Source organism: Macaca thibetana, chromosome 16, assembly GCF_024542745.1.
Source record: "Macaca thibetana thibetana isolate TM-01 chromosome 16, ASM2454274v1, whole genome shotgun sequence".
In the NCBI taxonomy this organism is placed as follows: Eukaryota; Metazoa; Chordata; class Mammalia; order Primates; family Cercopithecidae; genus Macaca; species Macaca thibetana.
The window spans coordinates 77092253-77110890 of record NC_065593.1 but is presented as its reverse complement, the minus strand read 5'-3'; the positions used below and the strand labels follow the sequence as shown (position 1 = coordinate 77110890).

Sequence of the window (18638 nt, the reverse complement as noted above, 5' to 3'; positions counted from 1 at the left end):
TGGACCTGGGCGGTCAAGCCCCTCCAGCGCCGGCCCCACTGCCCCGGCCCGGGCAAGTCCAGCGGGGCGGGGACCGGTGACAAAGGCGGCGGCAGGTCCTCCAGGCCTCTGGCCTCCGGCAGTCGCAGGGCGCCCCCGGCCGCCCGACCTCCCCTCGCGTCGCGGCCAGTCCGCCGGCGCCGCCCGTCACCCGTCCTCAGCCGCCCGGCGAGGCGCGGCCTCCTCGGTCGGCGCGGGGTCCCCTGGTTAACCCCTGCCCGGCAGCGCGGCCGCTGATTGGAGGAGGCGGGGCGCCGGGGCAGCGGGGACCCCCCCAACCTTCCTCGTCCCCTCCCCCTCCTCCCCCACTGTCGGCGCTTCCCCCACCCCCCCCAGGACCCCCCCCCGCCTCCCAGCCGTGCAAATCTCGCGAGGAAACACGCGGTTTCACTAGTGTGTTTACACCGATCACTACTAATCCGGACCGAACCGATCCGGATTAAGGGGCCGGAGGCGGGTCCTGGGCACCAGCGGTTCCGACCCCCCCGCCCTCCGCGCCGCACCCGAGTGGCCCCCAGCCGAGCGGGCCCCCACCTCCCGGCCCGGCCTGGGCCCTCCTGCGCCTCCCTTGGCCTTTGTCCGGCGCCAGGAGGCCGGTCCCGCGCCCCCCGCGGCCGCCCGGGCCCGGGCCCGCGTCGGGCGCCTGGCTCTGTACGCGAGCCCGGGGATCTGCGGCCTTCGTGCCCCCCCTCCCCCGCCCGCCCTCTCGTGGAGCCGGGCGCCGGCGGCGGCTGCCCGGGCGGGGGGTTGCGGCGTTCAGGAGAGGCCCCGGCTCCGCCCCGGGCCTGCCCAGGGGGAGAGCGGAGCGGCCCGCAGCCGGGTCGGGTCGGGGCCCCTCCCGGGAGGAGCGTGGAGCGGCGGCGGCGGCGGCAGGTGAGAGGCTGAGCCCCGGGCGGGGGAGGGCGCCAGGCCTGGGGCATTAACCGTCCCAGGGACCCCTCTGGCCTGAGGAGCCTGCGACCTGGGCCCCAGCTCGGGGCCGGCTCCGGACCGCAGCTGCTGGGCGCTGAGGCGGGAGGGGCTCCCTGAGGGCTGCGGGTTGCCGAGGGGCCGGGCCGAAGATGGGGGAGGCCCAGGCGGCCCTGGCCTGGGATTGGGGCCGGCGGCCGGAGGAGAGACGGGGGCGCCCCGGCAGCTGGAGGCCTCGGCAGCCTCCCGGGCGCCCCCGAGAGCCGGCCCTCCCTTCCTCCGTGACAGGTGGGCCTGGAGTTGGGGAAAGTTTGGAGCCGGCGAGGGGCGCCGGGACCAGGCCCCGTCGCCCCTGCTTCCCGGCTGTTGGCTGCAGGGAGGATCCCAGTCCAAGGCCCCGCTGGAATTAGACGGAGTGGCTATTTCCTTAACATGAGTTGACATTAAACGGAATAACCGCCGGGGCGTCATTTTCCGGGCCGGGCCTGGGGATGGATAGGTTTGGGAAATGTTGCGAGAGACCTTGGGGTTTGGGAGAGACTGCAACCTCTGCCATTCCGACCTCGATTAGGGCAGGGCAAGAGGCGAGGAAGGCCACGGGGGAAACTCATTCCCCTAGTCTTTTTTTTTCCTTCTTTTTCTTTTTATAAAGATGCATTTCAACCTTTCTGAGAATTTCCTAATTCTTTCTCTAACCTGCACTTGCTTGTGTGGGTGAAACTTTAATTTGTCACCTTTTCATTCCCCTTTGCCCCAGGCTCTCAATCCAGGAAGGGAAATGAAACTGAAGGACTTGTAAGGGGGTTGTTACTGGAGATTGTGGAGTTGTTGGATTGCAGAGGAGAATGTTCGATTCATTTTTTCAGTAACTTTAAAATCACACCAACCATTCCAACTACTTAATAATGTGTTCGAAGGGGTTCTATGTAATGATGTATGCTTCTTTTCCACTGTTAATTTTAAAGGGAGGTTTTCAATGGGTCGTGTAGGAGTTGGTCTCTTGCAAAGGATGGACATATTTGCTGAAAGTAGCCTGTGCATTAATTGGTTATGGAAGTTTAAAAATGGTGTCCTCCTGCCCCTCCCTGCTTGGAAGAAGGGCTAAAAGCAGATGTCCAGAATCAAGAGAAACCTACTGCAGGGAGTGGTCAGAAAACGATTTTTTAAAGGGATTGTTATGGAGCTATATTAATTTCCTGAGTGAATGGAGGTGGATGGTTTCACCGTGGGCTCTCTATTAAATTTAAAATAATTAATTCCTTTTCTCATGAGCTACTGTGAGCTCTTCAGAGAAAGGAGCTGTATTATAGTGTTTTTGCAGTTATTTGTAGCTTCTGATTCATCCTATATTCTTTTGAAATTATTGTCAATGGTTTATATTTTTAGTTTAAGGACTATTTCCTGAGTGGGAAATAAATATCTGAAGATACTTAGCTAGATTCGAAGGCTGATAGAAGGAATTTTCTTTTTGCAGGCTAGTTCTTGTTTTGTTTTTTCCCCTGTGCTCAACTTTGTTACAGAGATTATATGAAGGGTTTGAGGGGTTTATTTTTGCTGTTAAAATCAGATCAGAACTAGGGAAGAATAAGTGACTGTCATAGAAGAGGACTTCTGAGCTGCTTTAGATGTTTTAAATGTATTACTGTTTGATGCAGCACATAGTAGTCTACCACTCGTATGCTGTATTTACTTGAGATTTAACTGCATTTGATCATTCAGTGAAATAATTACTATGAGTTTTGTTCTACAAAAAATTGCCGCCTCACATATTAGTATTTATGGTTTCACAGCCTACTTTTTTCTTTTTCAGTAGAAATGATGGAAGAATTGCATAGCCTGGACCCACGACGGCAGGAATTATTGGAGGCCAGGTTTACTGGAGTAGGTGTTAGTAAGGTGAGTAAAATGATGATAATGAACACTATTCATATTCTGATTTAAACACATTTTTTAAATGATTAAGAGCAACTTGGGTAGGCCCTTCTGATAGTTTGCAGAGGAGATGATTTGGGTCTTAATTTCAGTGAACTTTTAGGTCCTACTAGTCATTCCAGTAGTCATTTAACATAGTAGGTTTGAAAATGTTCTATATGGGAATATATGTTTCTTCTTCCTGGCTGGTATAGGAGAGGTTTCTCATGGTTCTTGTTACAAGGAAACTAACAGGATGTGTGTATAGATTCTATGCCATATTTTGTTAAAACTTGTCAGTCATTCAGAAAGAAAATTATAAAGCATTGCATAGCTTTGTTACATTGGACTTTGGAGGTAGTTACATGGTAGAGTTTTGAAAAATTGGCCTCTGTGAAGTCTGCAGACTCTTTACTGGTTGCACCCTCAGACTGGTTTGTTGCTCTTCTCATTCTTCCTTCTTAGTTTTTATTTTTGTTGCAGGAGCATAATATTAGATTAGGCCCCCATTAATGGGCACCTATGAAGTTAAGCAATGTTACAGTTTCCTATGCGTGCTTTTGTACCCACTGGTCCACCCCTCTGCTCTCATAGGATGATTTTACAATGTGTAAAATGTTTGATTTTAATGCAGTATGCAAAGTATATTTACAATATTTTATTTAAAAGCTTCATTGGTCCAAGATCACATTCCTTGGGCTTGAGGTGTGTGAATGTATGAGCTATTGAGTTTTTTTTTTTTTGAGACATAATTTTGCTCTTGTCGCCCAGGCTGGAGTGGAATGACGTGATCTCAGCTCACTGCAGCCTCCGCCTCCTGGGTTCAAGGGATTCTCCTGCCCCAGCCTCCTGAATAGCTGGGATTACAGGCGCCCGCCACTACGCCCAGCTGATTTTTGTATTTTTAGTAGAGACTGGGTTTCACCATCTTGGCCAGGCCGGTCTTGAACTCCTCCCCTCAGGTGATCCACCCACCTCGGCCTCCCAAAGTACTGGGATCACAGGCGGGAGCCACTGTGCCTGACTGAGCTTTTGATCTTTAACCAATGTGATACAACATTTCTTTCTGTGCTTTTCAAGAAATCCTGTCTCATGGTAACCTGGGTGTTGATCTCGTGCTCAGTTAATAGCTTCTCCAAGGAGAAGGCGTGTTGAGGTTTAGTTGGAAAAATGGGCTTCTTTGATGGGTCTCACATTTTGGTGAGCTGGGATAGCTTGATAGGGTTTCGTTTTTTTTTTTTTTTTGAGACAGAGCCTTGCTCTGTTGCCCAGGCTAGAGTGCAGTGGCACGATCTCGGCTCACTGCAACCTCTGCCTCCCGGGTTCAAGTGATTCTCCTGCCTCAGCATCCTGAGTAGCTGGGATTACAGGCATGCACCACCACACCTGGCTAATTTTTTTTTATTTTTAGTAGAGACGGGGTTTCTCCGTGTTGGCCAGGCTGGGTCTCGAACTCCTGACCTCAAGTGATCTGCCCGCCTTGGCCTTCCAAAGTGCTAGGATTACAGGCATGAGCCACCGCACCCAGCCAGCTTGATACTTTTTGTTTATTCAACAAATATTGAGCACTTGCTGTATGCTAGGCATTGTGCAAGATATTAGGGCTGATGCTTGAGCACAGTACCTCCACATCTGCAGTTTGGGGAGAGCGAGATGATACCGTGATGAGATCTGTATTACAGCTGTAACAAGGTGCTGTGGGAACACAGGATTTGTTACATATTCTTAATTTCTTTGGCCACTTAGACAGTTTTACTTTTGTGGCACTTTAGAGTGGCTGTACTCCTGGACATTGTATATTGAAGTTGCATGTACAAATGTAAACTCTCTGATCTAGGTGAAGTAGCTTCAAGTAGAAGTGAGCAATGTATTTGAATACTAAATTGATCTCTAAATGACCTCTGATTTGTCTTTTCACTTGAAGATTGAGCATAAGGCTAATATCCAGATCTGTCTGTTTAAATGGTCCCCCGACACCCCCCCTCCCCCATCCTGTAAGTCAGTAAGTTTGTATTCAAATTGTACATAGTTTAAGCTCACTGATCTTTGTCATTAGGGTTGTTGTTCTGTTTTTAGGTTCTTGATGGCTGTATCCAAGTATACTTTTGATGGAGTGGGGCATAAGTGATAAGAATGAGTGACATTCAACATGTTGCTGTCTAGCCCCAGCTTAAAATCATGTAACTAAGGTATCAGAAAACTTTAATACAGTAGCCTATCTGTTTAATAGAAAATTCTGCCTTCAACATAGAAAGAAGTTCTCTGTACAGAAAAAGAAATTTACCTATTTCCAGTTTTTTTCTTTGTTTTTGAGAGGGTCTCACTCTCTAGCCCAGGCTGGTGTGCAGTGGCAGGATCTCAGCTCACCTCAACCTCCACCTCCCAGTCTTAAGTGATTCTCCTGCCTCAACCTCCCAGATAGCTGGGATTACAGGCCTGCGGCACTAGCACACTGTTAACTTTTGTATTTTTAGTAGAGATGGGATTTTACCATGTTGGCCAGGCTGGTCTTGAACTCTTGACCTCAAATGATTCACCTGCCTGGCCTCCCAAAGTGTTGGGATTACAGGCATGAGCCACTCACTGCACCCAGCTTTATTTCCAGATGTTTTTATTCCATTAGTTGTTTGTTTGTTTGAGACAGTCGCTCTGTCGCCTAGGCTGGAGTGCAGTGGCCGGATCTCAGCTCACTGCAATCTCTGCCTCCCGGGTTCAAGCGATTCTCCTGCCTCAGCCTCCTGAGTAGCTGGGACTGCAGGCACCCGCCACCACGCCCAGCTAATTTTTGTATTTTTAGTAGATGGGGGTTCCACCGTATTGTCCAGGCTGGTCTCGAACTCCCAACCTTATGATCTGCCTTTCTCGGCCTCCCAAAGTGCTGGGATTACAGGCGTGAGCCACCATGCCCGGCTTCAGTAGTTGTATGTTATTTTGATATTTCCAGTCATGGTTAGTATTGTTGATTACAATGAATTTGTTACTTGAGGACTAGCAGGAGAGTATTTTTTTTTTCCATAACAAAGAAACTTGAAGAAAAAAATTAATTCTGTAGTTTGCAGAGCTGGGAAAATAAAATCTCCATTTTGTATGACTTCTTTTTTTTTTTTTTTTTTTTTTTTTTTTTTGTGCAACGGAGTCTCGCTCAGTCGCCCAGGCTGGAGTGCAGTGGCCGGATCTCAGCTCACTGCAAGCTCCGCCTCCCGGGTTTACACCATTCTCCTGCTTCAGCCTCCTGAGTAGCTGGGACTACAGGCGCCTGCCACCTCGCCCAGCTAGTTTTTTGTATTTTTTAGTAGAGACGGGGTTTCACCGTGTTAGGCAGGATGGTCTCGATCTCCTGACCTCGTGATCCACCGTCTTGGCCTCCCAAAGTGCTGGGATTACAGGCCTGAGCCACCGCGCCCGGCCTTTTTTTTTTTTTTTTTTTTTTTGAGACAGACTTTCACTGTTGTTGCCCAGGCTGGAGTGCAATGGTGCAATCTCAGCTCACTGCAACCTCCGCTTCCTGGGTTCAAGCAATTCTCCTGCCTCAGCCTCCCAAGTAGCTGGGATTACAGGCACGTGCCACCATGCCCAGCTGATTTTTTGTATTTTTAGTAGAGACGGAGTTTCACCATGTTGGCCAGGCTGGTCTGGAACTCCTGACCTCAGGTGATCCACCTGCCTCGGCCTCCCAAAGTGCTGGGATTATAGGCGTGAGCCACCGTGCCCAGCCTTTGTATTACTTCTTTTACCAGTAAGACATTGTACCTCTCAGACTGTTGATTTGAAATGGGGGTGTGGAGGGGATGATGATACTGGGAGAAAAGGGTGTTTTTGGAAAAACTCCTCTCCCTGGCTTTGAATTCTCATTTCGGATCCTTATTTCTCAATGAGAATATCACACCGTGTTAGGGCCGAGCACAGTGGCTCACCCCTGTAATCCCAGCACTTTGGGAGGCCGAGGCAGGCAGATCATGAGGTGAGGAGATCGAGACCATTCTGGCTAACACGGTGAAACCCCATCTCTACAAAAAATTACAAAAAATTAGCCGGGCGTGGTGGCGGGTGCCTGTAGTCCCAGCTACCCGGGAGGCTGAGGCAGGAGAATGGCGTGAACCCAGGAGGCGGGGCTTGCAGTAAGCCGAGATCGCACCACTGCACTCCAGCCTGGGCGACAGAGCAAGACTCCACTCCGTCTCAAAAAGAAAAAAAAAAAAAGAGTATCACTGTGTTGATGACAGCTTTGTTTTTTGAAGATCGAAAAAGATTTCAGCCCCTGCATCTCCAAATGAGAGAGTAGAGTGACTTCCCTGTGATGGTGCCATCTAGTGGGACTGGTTCAGCCTCTTGGGCTGTCTCTTGAGTTTCTCCTAACTATTCATAACATTTTCAGTACTTTTTGATGTCCATAGAAGGAAGAAAGTCAGTGCCACTGTGGATTCTTTCCTGGTGGACAAGAGTGTTACAAGTAACTACAGTCTTTGAACTTTCTGGTTATTGTAAATCTTCTGTTGTATAACTTTCAAGTTTTTTTCCACCTGCAAATTAGATACACACTGCATTACTTAGACTAAAACAAAATGGCCAAATCTCCACATCTATTACTTATATTTAAGTGGCTCATTACCTATATTTGGGTTTTTAATTTTTTATTTCTAATTTTCTTGCATAGTGCAAATTTTTAATTTTCTTGCATAGTGTGTTTATATGTACTCAGTTTCTCAGCATATTTACTTCATAATAATGTTAAACCAAGGTCATTTGTTTTGGATTTTGGGATGCACTATTTGGTTTTTGTTTAAAAGATTGACATTTTCTGTCATTCATGAATTGATGAGGGGAAAGTAGTGTAATGTGCACCAAAAAGTCTATAGCGGCTCCCTAGTCTAGCTGCCCCTTTTTAGGAGGACCTGGAACCATCGTCTTAGCAGTTTTGAGGTGATAAGGTTAAATTGGGTTGTGAACCTAGTTCTTTTTTTTTTTTTTTTTTTTGAGATAGAGTCTTGCTCTGTTGCCCAGGCTGGAGTGCAGTGGCACGATCTCTGCTCACTGCAAGCTCAGCCTCCCGAGTAACTGGGACTACAGGTGCCCACCATCACGTCTGGCTAATTTTTTGTATTTTTAGTAGAAACGGGGTTTCACTGTATTAGCCAGAATGGTCTTGATCTCCTGACCTCGTGATCTGCCCACCTTGGCCTCCCAAAGTGCTGGGATTACAGGTGTGAGCCACCGCGCCCAACTCCTAGTTCTTTATGTCTTGTTGACCTGACATGTGAGCTGTCCTACCTCTTTTTTTTTTTTTTTTTTTTTTGAGACGGAGGCTCGCTGGGCTGGAGTGCAGTGGCACGATCTTGGCTCACTGCAGCCTCCGCCTCCCAGGTTCAAGCGATTCTCTTGCCTCAACCTCCCGAGTAGCTGGGACTACAGGCATGGGCCACTACGCTCAGCTAATTTTTATATTTTTAGTGGAGACGGGGTTTCGCCATGTTAGTTGGCCAGGATGGTCTCTGTCTCTTGACCTTGTGATACGCCCACCTCGGCCTCCCAAAGTGCTGGGATGACAGGCGTGAGCCACCACACCTGGCCTCTCCTACCTCTTTTTTAAGATCTCTTCCTGTAAGCACTGGATAATCTACTTCTAGTAATGTGAAACTGACTATATCTTGAATTCATATGTTTTCAATCAACCTGTTGCCATTTATATTCCACACCTGCTCCCTTTTGACAGTTCAAGTACAGGTAGTCTCAGCGGTTCTGGAGACCATGTAAAGTAGGCAGAATTTCACCCTTTCATGCATTGTTACTTGTACCTAGTTTGAGTATCAATGCTAATATAGTAGCAAATACTTATAATAGTGTGTGCCAGGTACTGTTCCAACAGTACAACAAAAGCAATAAGAAGTTAATTTAGATCTTTTATAATAGGGATAGTGGTTAACAAATCTGTACATAATCAATTCACTGGATTAATAGGCATTCTCCATTCTCTATAAGCCATACTGACTGATGCTTATCACATTGCTCCTACCAGTTGAATTATAACCATGTCAAGGATCATTTTACAATAACTTACACTTGTGTTGTAATTATTCAGTTTAATACACAATCGCATAAACCAGTGAAATACTGCAGGCCGGGTGTGGTGGCTTACGCCTGTAGTCCCAGCACTTTGGGAGGCCGAGGTGGGCGGATCACGAGGTCAGGAGATCGAGACCATCCTGGCCAATATAATGAAACCTGTCTCTACTAAAAATACAAAAATAAGCTGGGCGTGGTGGCACGTGCCTGTAATCCCAGCTACTCAGGAGGCTAAGGCAGGAGAATCACTTGAACCAGGGAGTTGGAGGTTGCAGTGAGCCGAGATCATGCCACTGCACTCCAGCCTGGGTGACAGAGCGAGACTCTGTCTCAAAAAAAAAAAAAAAAAAAAAAAAAGAGAAATATGATTGCAAAATAGAAGAATTGTTTCCAAGAGAACTAAGTTAACCGCCCTAGAAAGACTAGATAAGTCAGCAGGCTCCTGTAGTCCCAGCTGCTCAGGAGGCTGAGGCAGGAGAATTGCTTGAACCCGGGAGGTGGAGGTTGCAGTGAGCTGAGATTGCGCCACTGTGCACTCCAGCCTGGGCAACAGAGTGAGACTCTGTTCAAAAAAAAAAAAAAAAAAAAGCAAGTCAACAAGGAGATGTCTATAAAAATTTATTAGTTTAATCTGCAGGAGTTCTTTATTTAAATCCTTAGCAAGTGTCTTTTTTTTTTTTTCTTGAGACGGAGTTTCACTCTTTTTTTTTTTTTTTTTTTTTTTTGAGACAGAGTCTCGCTTAGTCGCCCAGGCTGGAGTGCAGTGGCGCGATCTCGGCTCACTGCAAGCTCCACCTCCCGGGTTCACGCCATTCTCCTGCCTCAGCCTCCCGAGTAGCTGGGACTACAGGCGCCCGCCGCCTCGCCCGGCTAATTTTTTGCATTTTTAGTAGAGACGGGGTTTCACAGTGTTAGCCAGGATGGTCTCGATCTCCTGACCTTGTGATCCGCCCGCCTCGGCCTCCCAAAGTGCTGGGATTACAGGCGTGAGCCACCGCGCCCGGCCGGAGTTTCACTCTTGTTGCCCAGACTGGAACACTCTTGTTGCCCAGGCTGGAATGCAATGGCACGATCTCGGCTCACCGCAACCTCTGCCTCCCAGGTTCAAGTGATTTTCCTGCCTCAGCCTCCCAAGTAGCTGGGATTACAGGCATGCGCCAACACACCCGGCTAATTTTGTATTTTCAGTAGAGACGGGGTTTCTTCATGTTGGTCAGGCTGTTCTTGAACTCCCGACCTCAAGTGATCCACCCGCCTTGGCCTCCCAAAGAGCTGGGATTACAGAGGTGAGCCACCATGCCCAGCGGTAAGTATCTTTTAAGTTCTCACTTTTTTTTTTTTTTTTTTTTGGAGACGGAGTTTCACTTTTGTCGCCCAGGCTGGAGTGCAGTGGCATGATCTGAGCTCACAGCAGCCTCTGCTTCCCGGGTTCAAGCAGTTCTCCTGCCTCAGCCTCCCGAGTAGCTGGGATTACAGGTGCATGCCATCATGCCCAGATAATTTTTGTATTTTTAGCAGAGATGGGGGTTTACTATGTTGGCCAGACTGGTCTGGAACTCCTGACCTCAGGTGATCTATCTGCCTTGGCCTCCCAAAGTACTGGAATTACAGCACCATGCCCTTTTATACATTTTTAAGTCTGATACATCAGGTTATATAATCAGATTTGACTTCTGAAAAGGTATTTAACCAACTGATACCTTTATTTTCATGTAGTTCATTGCAGCAATTAGAAGCTTTCAGTTATGAATATCTAGTGTCAACTATTTCACACACCAAAGCCACTTTCATTTTTAAAAAATGTTTATATGTCTTACATTTAATTTAATTACATGCCTGACGATGCTCAATAAGCATGAATGCTGAGAAATGGCCTATACTTATTTTATTTTATTTTATTTTATTTTTTTTTTTTTTGAGACGGAGTCTCGCTCTGGCACCCAGGCTGGAGTGCAGTGGCCGGATCTCAGCTCACTGCAAGCTCCGCCTCCCGGGTTCACGCCATTCTCCTGCCTCAGCCTCCGGAGTAGCTGGGACTACAGGCGCCCGCCACCTCGCCCGGCTAGTTTTTTGTATTTTTTTAGTAGAGACGGGATTTCACCATGTTAGCTAGGATGGTCTTGATCTTGTGACCTCGTGATCCGCCCATCTCGGCCTCCCAAAGTGCTGGGATTACAGGCTTGAGCCACCGCGCCCGGCCTGAAATGGCCTATACTTATACTGATGCATTTTAAGGAACTGTGGATTAATTTACTTTAGTATTTATTTGATTCCCTCCTTATTTCACATGTAGTCAAGTACCAACTCATGCCCCTTTCTCTGAAATTTCTGAAGTGTTTTTCTGCCCCAATTGCTGCTGCCTTAATCCAGACTGTTTTTATTCATAACTCTTAATAGTAAGGCTCCCTATTGCCTCTTCTAGTTTGGAAGTCTTGTACCCTTTCTGTTTTGGTTACTTTTTTTGGTTACTACAGAAATTACAACACATATTTTTAACTTACCAAAGATTAATGTTAATACCTCTGTGTTCCTCTTCGTCAGTACAAGGGCCTTGAAGATTTTTTTTTTTTTTTTTTTTTTTGAGATGGGGTGTCACTCTGTCACCCAGGCTGGAGTAAAGTGGCATGATCATGGCTCACTGCAGCCTTTACCTCCTGGGCTCAGGTGCTCCTACTGCCTCAGCCTCCTGAGTAGCTGGGACTACAGGCACACACCACCACCCTTGAATAATTTTTGTATTTTTTCTTTTTATAAATTAAAAAAAAAATGCCTCCCATCGGCATCTAGCAAATTTCTGTATTTTTGTAGAAACTTGGTTTCGCCATTTTGCCCAGACTGGTGACCTTGAAGATTTAACTCCATTTATTCCCCTCACAATTCACATGCTATTGCCATTTTATATTTAATTGTATGTATGTATGTGTGTGTGTGTGTATACATATATATATAAATTTTTTTTTTTTTTTTTTGAGACATGGTCTCACTGTGTCACTCAAGCTTGAGTGCAGTGGTGCGATCTCGGCTCACTGAAACCTCTGCCTTCTTGGCTTGAGTGGTTCTCCTGCCTCAACCTCCTGAGTATCTGGGACTAAAGGCATGTGCTACCATGGCCATCTAATTTTTTTTTTTTTGTATTTTTAGTAGAGACAGGGTTTCACCATTTTGGCCAAGCTGATCTCGAACTCCTGACCTCAGGTGATGTGCCAGCCTTGGCCTCTCAAAGTGCTGGGATTACAGGTGTGAGCCACCATGCTCAGTCTGTATATTTTCTAGAGCACTTTTAGATTTACAGAAAATTGAGCAGCTAATACAGAGTTCCCATATACTTCCTCACCCTACTTTCTCATTATTAACATTTTGCATTATTAGTGTCTTTGTTACAATTGATGATACGTTATTAACTAAAGTCCATTGTTCACAGTTGTCCACTGGCTTCCATTAGGCTCTTTATTTATTTTTAGTTTTAGTTTTTTGAGATATAGTCGACTCACTCTGTCGCCCAGGCTGGAGTGTAGTGGCGCGATCTCCTCTCACTGCAATCTCTGCCTTCCAAGTTCAAGCAATTCTCCCTGTATCAGCCTCCCGAGTAGCTGGAATTACAGGCGCCTGCCAAAAAAAAAAAAAGTAATTTTTGTATTTTTAGAAGAGATGGGTTTCACCATGTTGGCCAGGCTGTTCTCAAACTCCTGACCTCAAGTGATCCACCTGCTTTGGCCTCCCAAGGTGTTGGGATTACAGGCGTGGGCCATCACACCTGGCCTGTTATAGAATATTCTCAGCCATTATCTTGACATATATTGCTTCTGTCTTATTCTGTCTTCTCTGGCATGCTAAACATACACTAGACCTCACTGTGTTTTCTCTGCCTCTTACCCTGTCTCTCGTATTACTTGTCTTTTTGTTTTCTTATCTAAATGCTTGGTAGTTTCTTGTGACCTATCTTCCACTTGATTAATTTTCTCTTTAAATTTGCCTAGTCTACATAAACCTATACATTGAAATTTTATAAGAGCTGAGTCGCTCTTATCCTGAGGGTGTAGCCCATGGGTCTTCTAATGTATGGGGTGGCTTTCCCACACTCCCCTCATTGGGCAGGGCCTGGGCTTTGACTTTCTTCTCTCCCTATACTCCCAGGCCTCTCAAATTATAGCTTAATTTCATTGATTTTTCTTTTTCTTTTTCTTTTCTTTTCTTTTTTTTTTTTTGAGGTGGAGTCTTGCTCTGTTGCCAGGCTGGAGTGCAATGGCATGATCTCGGCTCACTGCAACCTCTGCCTCCCGAGTTCAAGTGATTCTCCTGCTTCAGCCTCCCAAGTAGCTGGGCCTTCAGGCATGCGCCCCTGCACCCAGCTAATTTTTGTATTTTCAGTAGAGACGGGATTTTACCATGTTGGCCAGGCCGGTCTCAAACTCCTGACCTCAGGTGATTCACCCGCCTTGGCCTCTCAAAATGCTGGGATTGTAGGTGTGAGCCACCATGCCTGCACTAATTTCAAAAATTTTTCTTTAGAATTTAATCTACAAATGACTTCAGATTGGAATCATTTTTTATTTTTAAATTTTAACTTTTAGAGACAGGACTTCATCCCTAGGCTGGCCTCGAACTCCTGGGCTCAAGTGATTTTCCCACCCCAGCCTCCTAAGTAGCTGAGACTACAGGCATGTGCCACTGCACCCAGCAGAAGTGATTTTTTTGAGTTCTGGTCTTGTGTCTCTGGATTCTTGGCTTCTTATGGAAGTAATTCTTTATTTCATTGCTTTGCAGTCAATAATATAAAACTAACACTTAGTGTGTGTGAACTCTGGTGTCACTGTAAAGTTTACCTCCTTGTGACTTTCACTTCTCATCTGCTTCCTTCTTCCTTCCTGCCTATAGGTGGTTAGCATTGGCGTTGTCGTCACTCTTGGCCTTTAAAGTCATTTATTTTATTTCTTGTTCTCTGTCTACTTTTAGTTAAATTCAGATTAAATGGAAAGATTTCTTAAAATTTTATTTTTAAGAAAGGCCATGAGAGGGAAAACAAATAAGGTATATTATCAGTGGTTTCTTATTTCAAACCTGGGTCTAGGGATAATTTGGCTTAGTTCTATTCTTCCTCTCTACCTTGTCTGGGTCTTAAATTGTTAGGTTCCTCACTTGATCCTGGCTATTACTAGATGTGATGAGATTAGTTTGGAATCTACTTTCTAGTATGTTGGCCATGGTTAGCTAAATATTTTATTTATTTATTTATTTATTTATTTATTTATTTATTTATTTATTTATTTTTGAGACGGAGTCTCGCTCTGTCCCCAGGCTAGAGTGCAGTGGCGTGATCTCAGCTCACTGCAAGCTCCGCCTCCCAGGTTCAAGCAGTTCTTCTGCCTCAGCCTCCCTAGTAGCTGGGACTATAGGAGCATGCCACCATGCCCTGCTAATTTTTATATTTTTAGTAGAGATGGGTTTTCACCATGTTGGCCAGGATGGTCTCGATCTCCTGATCTCATGATCCACCTGTCTTGGCCTCCCAAAGTGCTGGGATTACAGACGTGAGCCACCGCGCCTGGCCCCCATATCTTACTCTTAACATATCCTTTTTCTAAAATACTGCATATATTGCAAAGGATTGGAATAGGAATAATATAGCTTTGATACTAGAATCTGCTAAGAAGTTAGCTAGCTCTAGTTAACTTAGGAGTCATTTCAATTCTCTGGGTACTTCCAATTTAAAATTTTATGTTTGATGAACTACACAAAAAGGAAGCCAGATTTGAGATAGGGGATAATAAATTCCAAAAATTCCAGTTAAGTATTAGTAGTATGAAAGAATGAGTGGTGGTGTTAAAATATAAACCTTCAGGAACAAAGGTTCTATAGGATAAAATCTGCCAAAATTCTTTCCTTCATTTTGTATATATATAGCCTTTTGAGAACATGGGTTGCATAGAATAAAATAATGATGTTAGAAAAATACCATAGGAGCAAGAAAAGTACCTTGTTTTGCCCATTAAGTATTCTCTGAAGACAGCAGCAAGGAAAATAAAGGTGAAACATTTTTCTAAAAATAGTCTCAAAATAAGGATGATGTCTGTTTTCTAGTCCTAACTAGATGAGGGAGATAGAGATTTATTATTAAACAGCTTCTTTTTTGAGACTCAGTCTCACTCTGTTGCCCAGGCTGGAGTGCAGTAGTGCGATCTTGGCTTACTGCAATCTCCGCCTCCCAGGTTCAAACGATTCTCTTGTCTCAGTTTCCCGAGTAGCTGGGATTACAGGCGTCTGCCACCACATCCGGCTAATTTTTGTACTTTTAGTAGAGATGGGGTTTCACCATGTTGACCAGGCTGATCTCCAACTCCTGACCTAAAGTAATCCACCCACCTCGGCCTCCCAAAGTGCTGGGATTACAGGCATGACCCATCACGCCTGACTTTGAACTTCTTTTTTAAAAAATTGTGGTAAAATATAACATTTACCCTTTTATTCATGTTTATGTGTACGGTGGCATTAAGTGCATTCATATGGTTATACAACTATCACCACCATCCATTTTCAGAACTTTTTTTTTTTTTTTTTTGAGATAGTCTCGCTCTGTCACCCAGGCTGGAGTGCAATGGCACAATCTCGGCTCACTGCAACCTTGGCCTCCAGGGTTCAAGTGATTCTTCCACCTCAGCCTCACAAGTAGCTGGGATTACAGGCACCCACCATACCTGGGTTATTTTTTTGTATTTTTGTAGAGACAGAGTTTCACCATGTTGGCCAGGCTGGTCTTGAACTTCTGACCTCTCAGGTGATCCGCCTGCCTTGGCCTTCCAAAATGCTGGGATTACAGGTGTGAGTTACTGCGCCCGGCCCAGAACTTTTTCGCCTTCCCAAATTGAAACTCCATGCCCATTAAATAATAACTCCCAGGCCAGGCACGGTGGTTCAAGCCTGTAATTTCACTATTTTGGGAGGCCGAGGTGGGCAGATCACGAAATCAGGAGTTCGAGACCGGCCTGGCCAACATAGTGAAACCCCCATCTCTACTAAAAATACAAAAAAATTAGCCGGGCATGTTGGGTGCGTACCTGTAATCCCAGCTACTTAGGAGGCTGATGCAAGACAATCACTTGAACCTGGGAGGCGGAGGTTGCAATGAGCCGAGATCATGCCACTGCACTCCAGTCTGGGTGACAGAGCGAGACGCCGTCTCAAAAAACGAAGCAACAACAGCAAAAAAACCTACCAATAACTCCCCATTCTCCACCTGTCTCTCAAGCCCCTGGCAACTATCATTCCGTTTTTCCATCTCTGTGAATTTGACTACTCTAGGTACTAACGTGAATGAAATCATAACAGTATTTGTCCTTTTGACTGGATTGTTTCACTTAGCATAGTGTCTTCAAGGTTAATCTGTGTTGTAGTATATGTCAGAATTTCATTTCCTTTTTAAGGCTGAGTAATATTTCATTGCATGTATATACCACATCTTATTTATTCATCTGTTGATGGACCCTTGGGTTACTTTGACCATTTGGCTATTGTGAATAGTGCTATAAAAAACAAATGCTGCTGCTATGAAAATAGCTCTAGTCTCACAGTCCCTGCTTTAAATTCTTGTGGCTGCAGATCCAGAAGTCGAATTGTTGGATCATATTAAACTGTACTCTTGTTGACCTCCTCTCAGGCCTTATTGATAAGGGACAGCTAGAAAATAGTGGTTCTTTTAATTCACATTCTACAAAAGCTTTGGAAGTCTTAAAAATTCTGTTAACGGATGCAGATGAGCTAGTAATGATAGTCTAATTGCAACTATTACAAATAGTATTATTGGCCCGGTAAGTAAGAACTAAGCTACTTTGTAACTTGGCGAGTTACACTGGATAGCCTTTTTTTTTTTTTTTTTTTTTTTTTTTTTTTGAGATGGAGTCTTGCTCTGCCACCCAGGCTGGAATGCAATGGTGCAACCTTGGCTCACTGCAACCTCCACCTCCCAGGTTCAAGCGATTCTCCTGCCTCAGCCTTCCAACTAGCTGAGATTACAGGTGCCCACCACCATGCCTGGCTAATTTTTGTATTTTTAGTAAAGACGGGGTTTCACCATATTGGCCAAGCTGGTCTTGAACTCCTGACTTCAGGTGATCCGCCCGCCTCGGCCTCCTAAAGTGTTGGGATTACAGGCGTGAGCCACTGCTCCCGGCCATAGGATAGCCTTTCATGTTAGTCAAACCATAGGTTGCTTTTAGAATATCACACATTTACTATCCATATTTGCTGTACTAGAGTTTTACTGTATTTTATTTTGTTTTTGAGATAGGGTCTCACTCTGTTGCCTAGGCTGGAATGCAGGGGTACGATCTCAGCTCACTGTAACCACTGTCTCGCGGGTTCAAGCGATTCTCCTGTCTCAGCCTCTCAAGTAGCTGGGACTACAGGTGCGTGCCGTCACGCCTGGCTAATTTTTGTATTTTTAGTAGAGATGGGGTTTCACCATGCTGGCCAGACTGGTCTCGAACTCTTGACCTCAAGTGATCCACCTGCCTCAGCCTCCCAAAGTGCTGGGATTACAAGCATGAGCCACCATGCCCAGCTAGAATTTTATTTTAAAATTGAGTATTGGATTTTATTTCATTTAAGAAAATTTTTTCTACAAAGAGAATTTTATTGATGGCCCTAGTTTATTCCCTCCCAAAAGACCAGCTGCAACCAGATTAAGTGAACACAACCTCAAGATTTTATTGTCGTCGTAATAAAAGATGATGCTTATCACTGGATCGCTTCAGCCCAGGGAATGGAGGAAGCAGTGAGCCAAGATGGCCATTGCACTCCAGCCTAGGTGACTGAATGAGACTGTCTCAAAAAAAAAAAAAAATGAGTATGGCCTCAAATAGTATTATAATCAGTCCTTTGAGGACTGGTAATGTTGCCTGCGTAAAGATTACAAGGTGCTGGTATATGTTTTAATGGATGTGAGCTGTATGACTGATAATTTTGCTTCTATAAAACGTATATATGTGACTTTTAGTACATAAACTGCAGCCAGTGTTGTTGATCACTTAGTTCCTGTTCTACCTGACTCTAAAGGACTACTAAGGATTAATTGTGGAATTAAAATATCATCTGAAGGTACAGCTGATCTCAGGATCCTCCAGTTCAGGATATCTTCTGTTATTAACTTCAGCCAGATTTAATGTTCAAATTTAGCAGTAGTTACTAGCGTCAAACTAACTTATCCAGTCTCCATTATATTGACAGTTGACCAGCTAGAACAAAACACATCTCAGTTAATTTCTTTTGAAAAGCCATTTGACCTGCTTATGTCTGGTTAAGATGAAGGAAAAGAGATATAATAACTGTATCAAATTTTTTTTTTTTTTTTTTTTTTTTTTTTTTTGAGATGGAGTCTCATTCTTTGCCCAGGTTGGAGTGTAATGGCTTGATCTCAGGTTATTGCAACCTCCACCTCCCTGGTTGAAGCCATTCACATACCTCAGCCTCCCGAGTAGCTGGGACTACAGGTGCTCGCCACCACGCCTGGCTATTTTTTGCATTTTAGTGGAGACTAAGTAGGGTTTCGCCATCTTGGCCAAGCTGGTCTCCAACTTCTGACCACAAGTGATCCGCCTGCATCAGCCTCCCAAAGTGTTGACATTACAAGTGTGAGCCACCGCACCTGGCTTATTTTTTGTATTTTTAGTAGAAACAGGGTTTCACCATGTTGGCCCAGCTGGTCTTGAACTCCTGACCTCAGGTGT

General features: G+C 45.3%; 1 protein-coding gene across 5 annotated transcripts in view; it reads left to right on the top strand.

Moving 5' to 3' along the window:
* The first annotated feature begins 779 nt into the window (after positions 1-779).
* Positions 780-18638, top strand: part of TLK2 (tousled like kinase 2) — a 143456-nt gene continuing 125597 nt past the window's right edge. Inside the window, exons 1-2 of one of the 5 annotated variants that reach the window (XM_050764844.1) lie at positions 780-912; positions 2759-2844. In XM_050764844.1, the coding sequence (XP_050620801.1) occupies positions 2764-2844 (81 nt within the window). In that variant the 5' untranslated portion in view covers positions 780-912; positions 2759-2763. Of the gene's footprint in view, positions 913-1066; positions 1237-2757; positions 2845-18638 lie in introns of those variants that run through there. The other 4 variants (XM_050764842.1, XM_050764841.1, XM_050764840.1 and 1 more) reach the window with 4 other exon arrangements.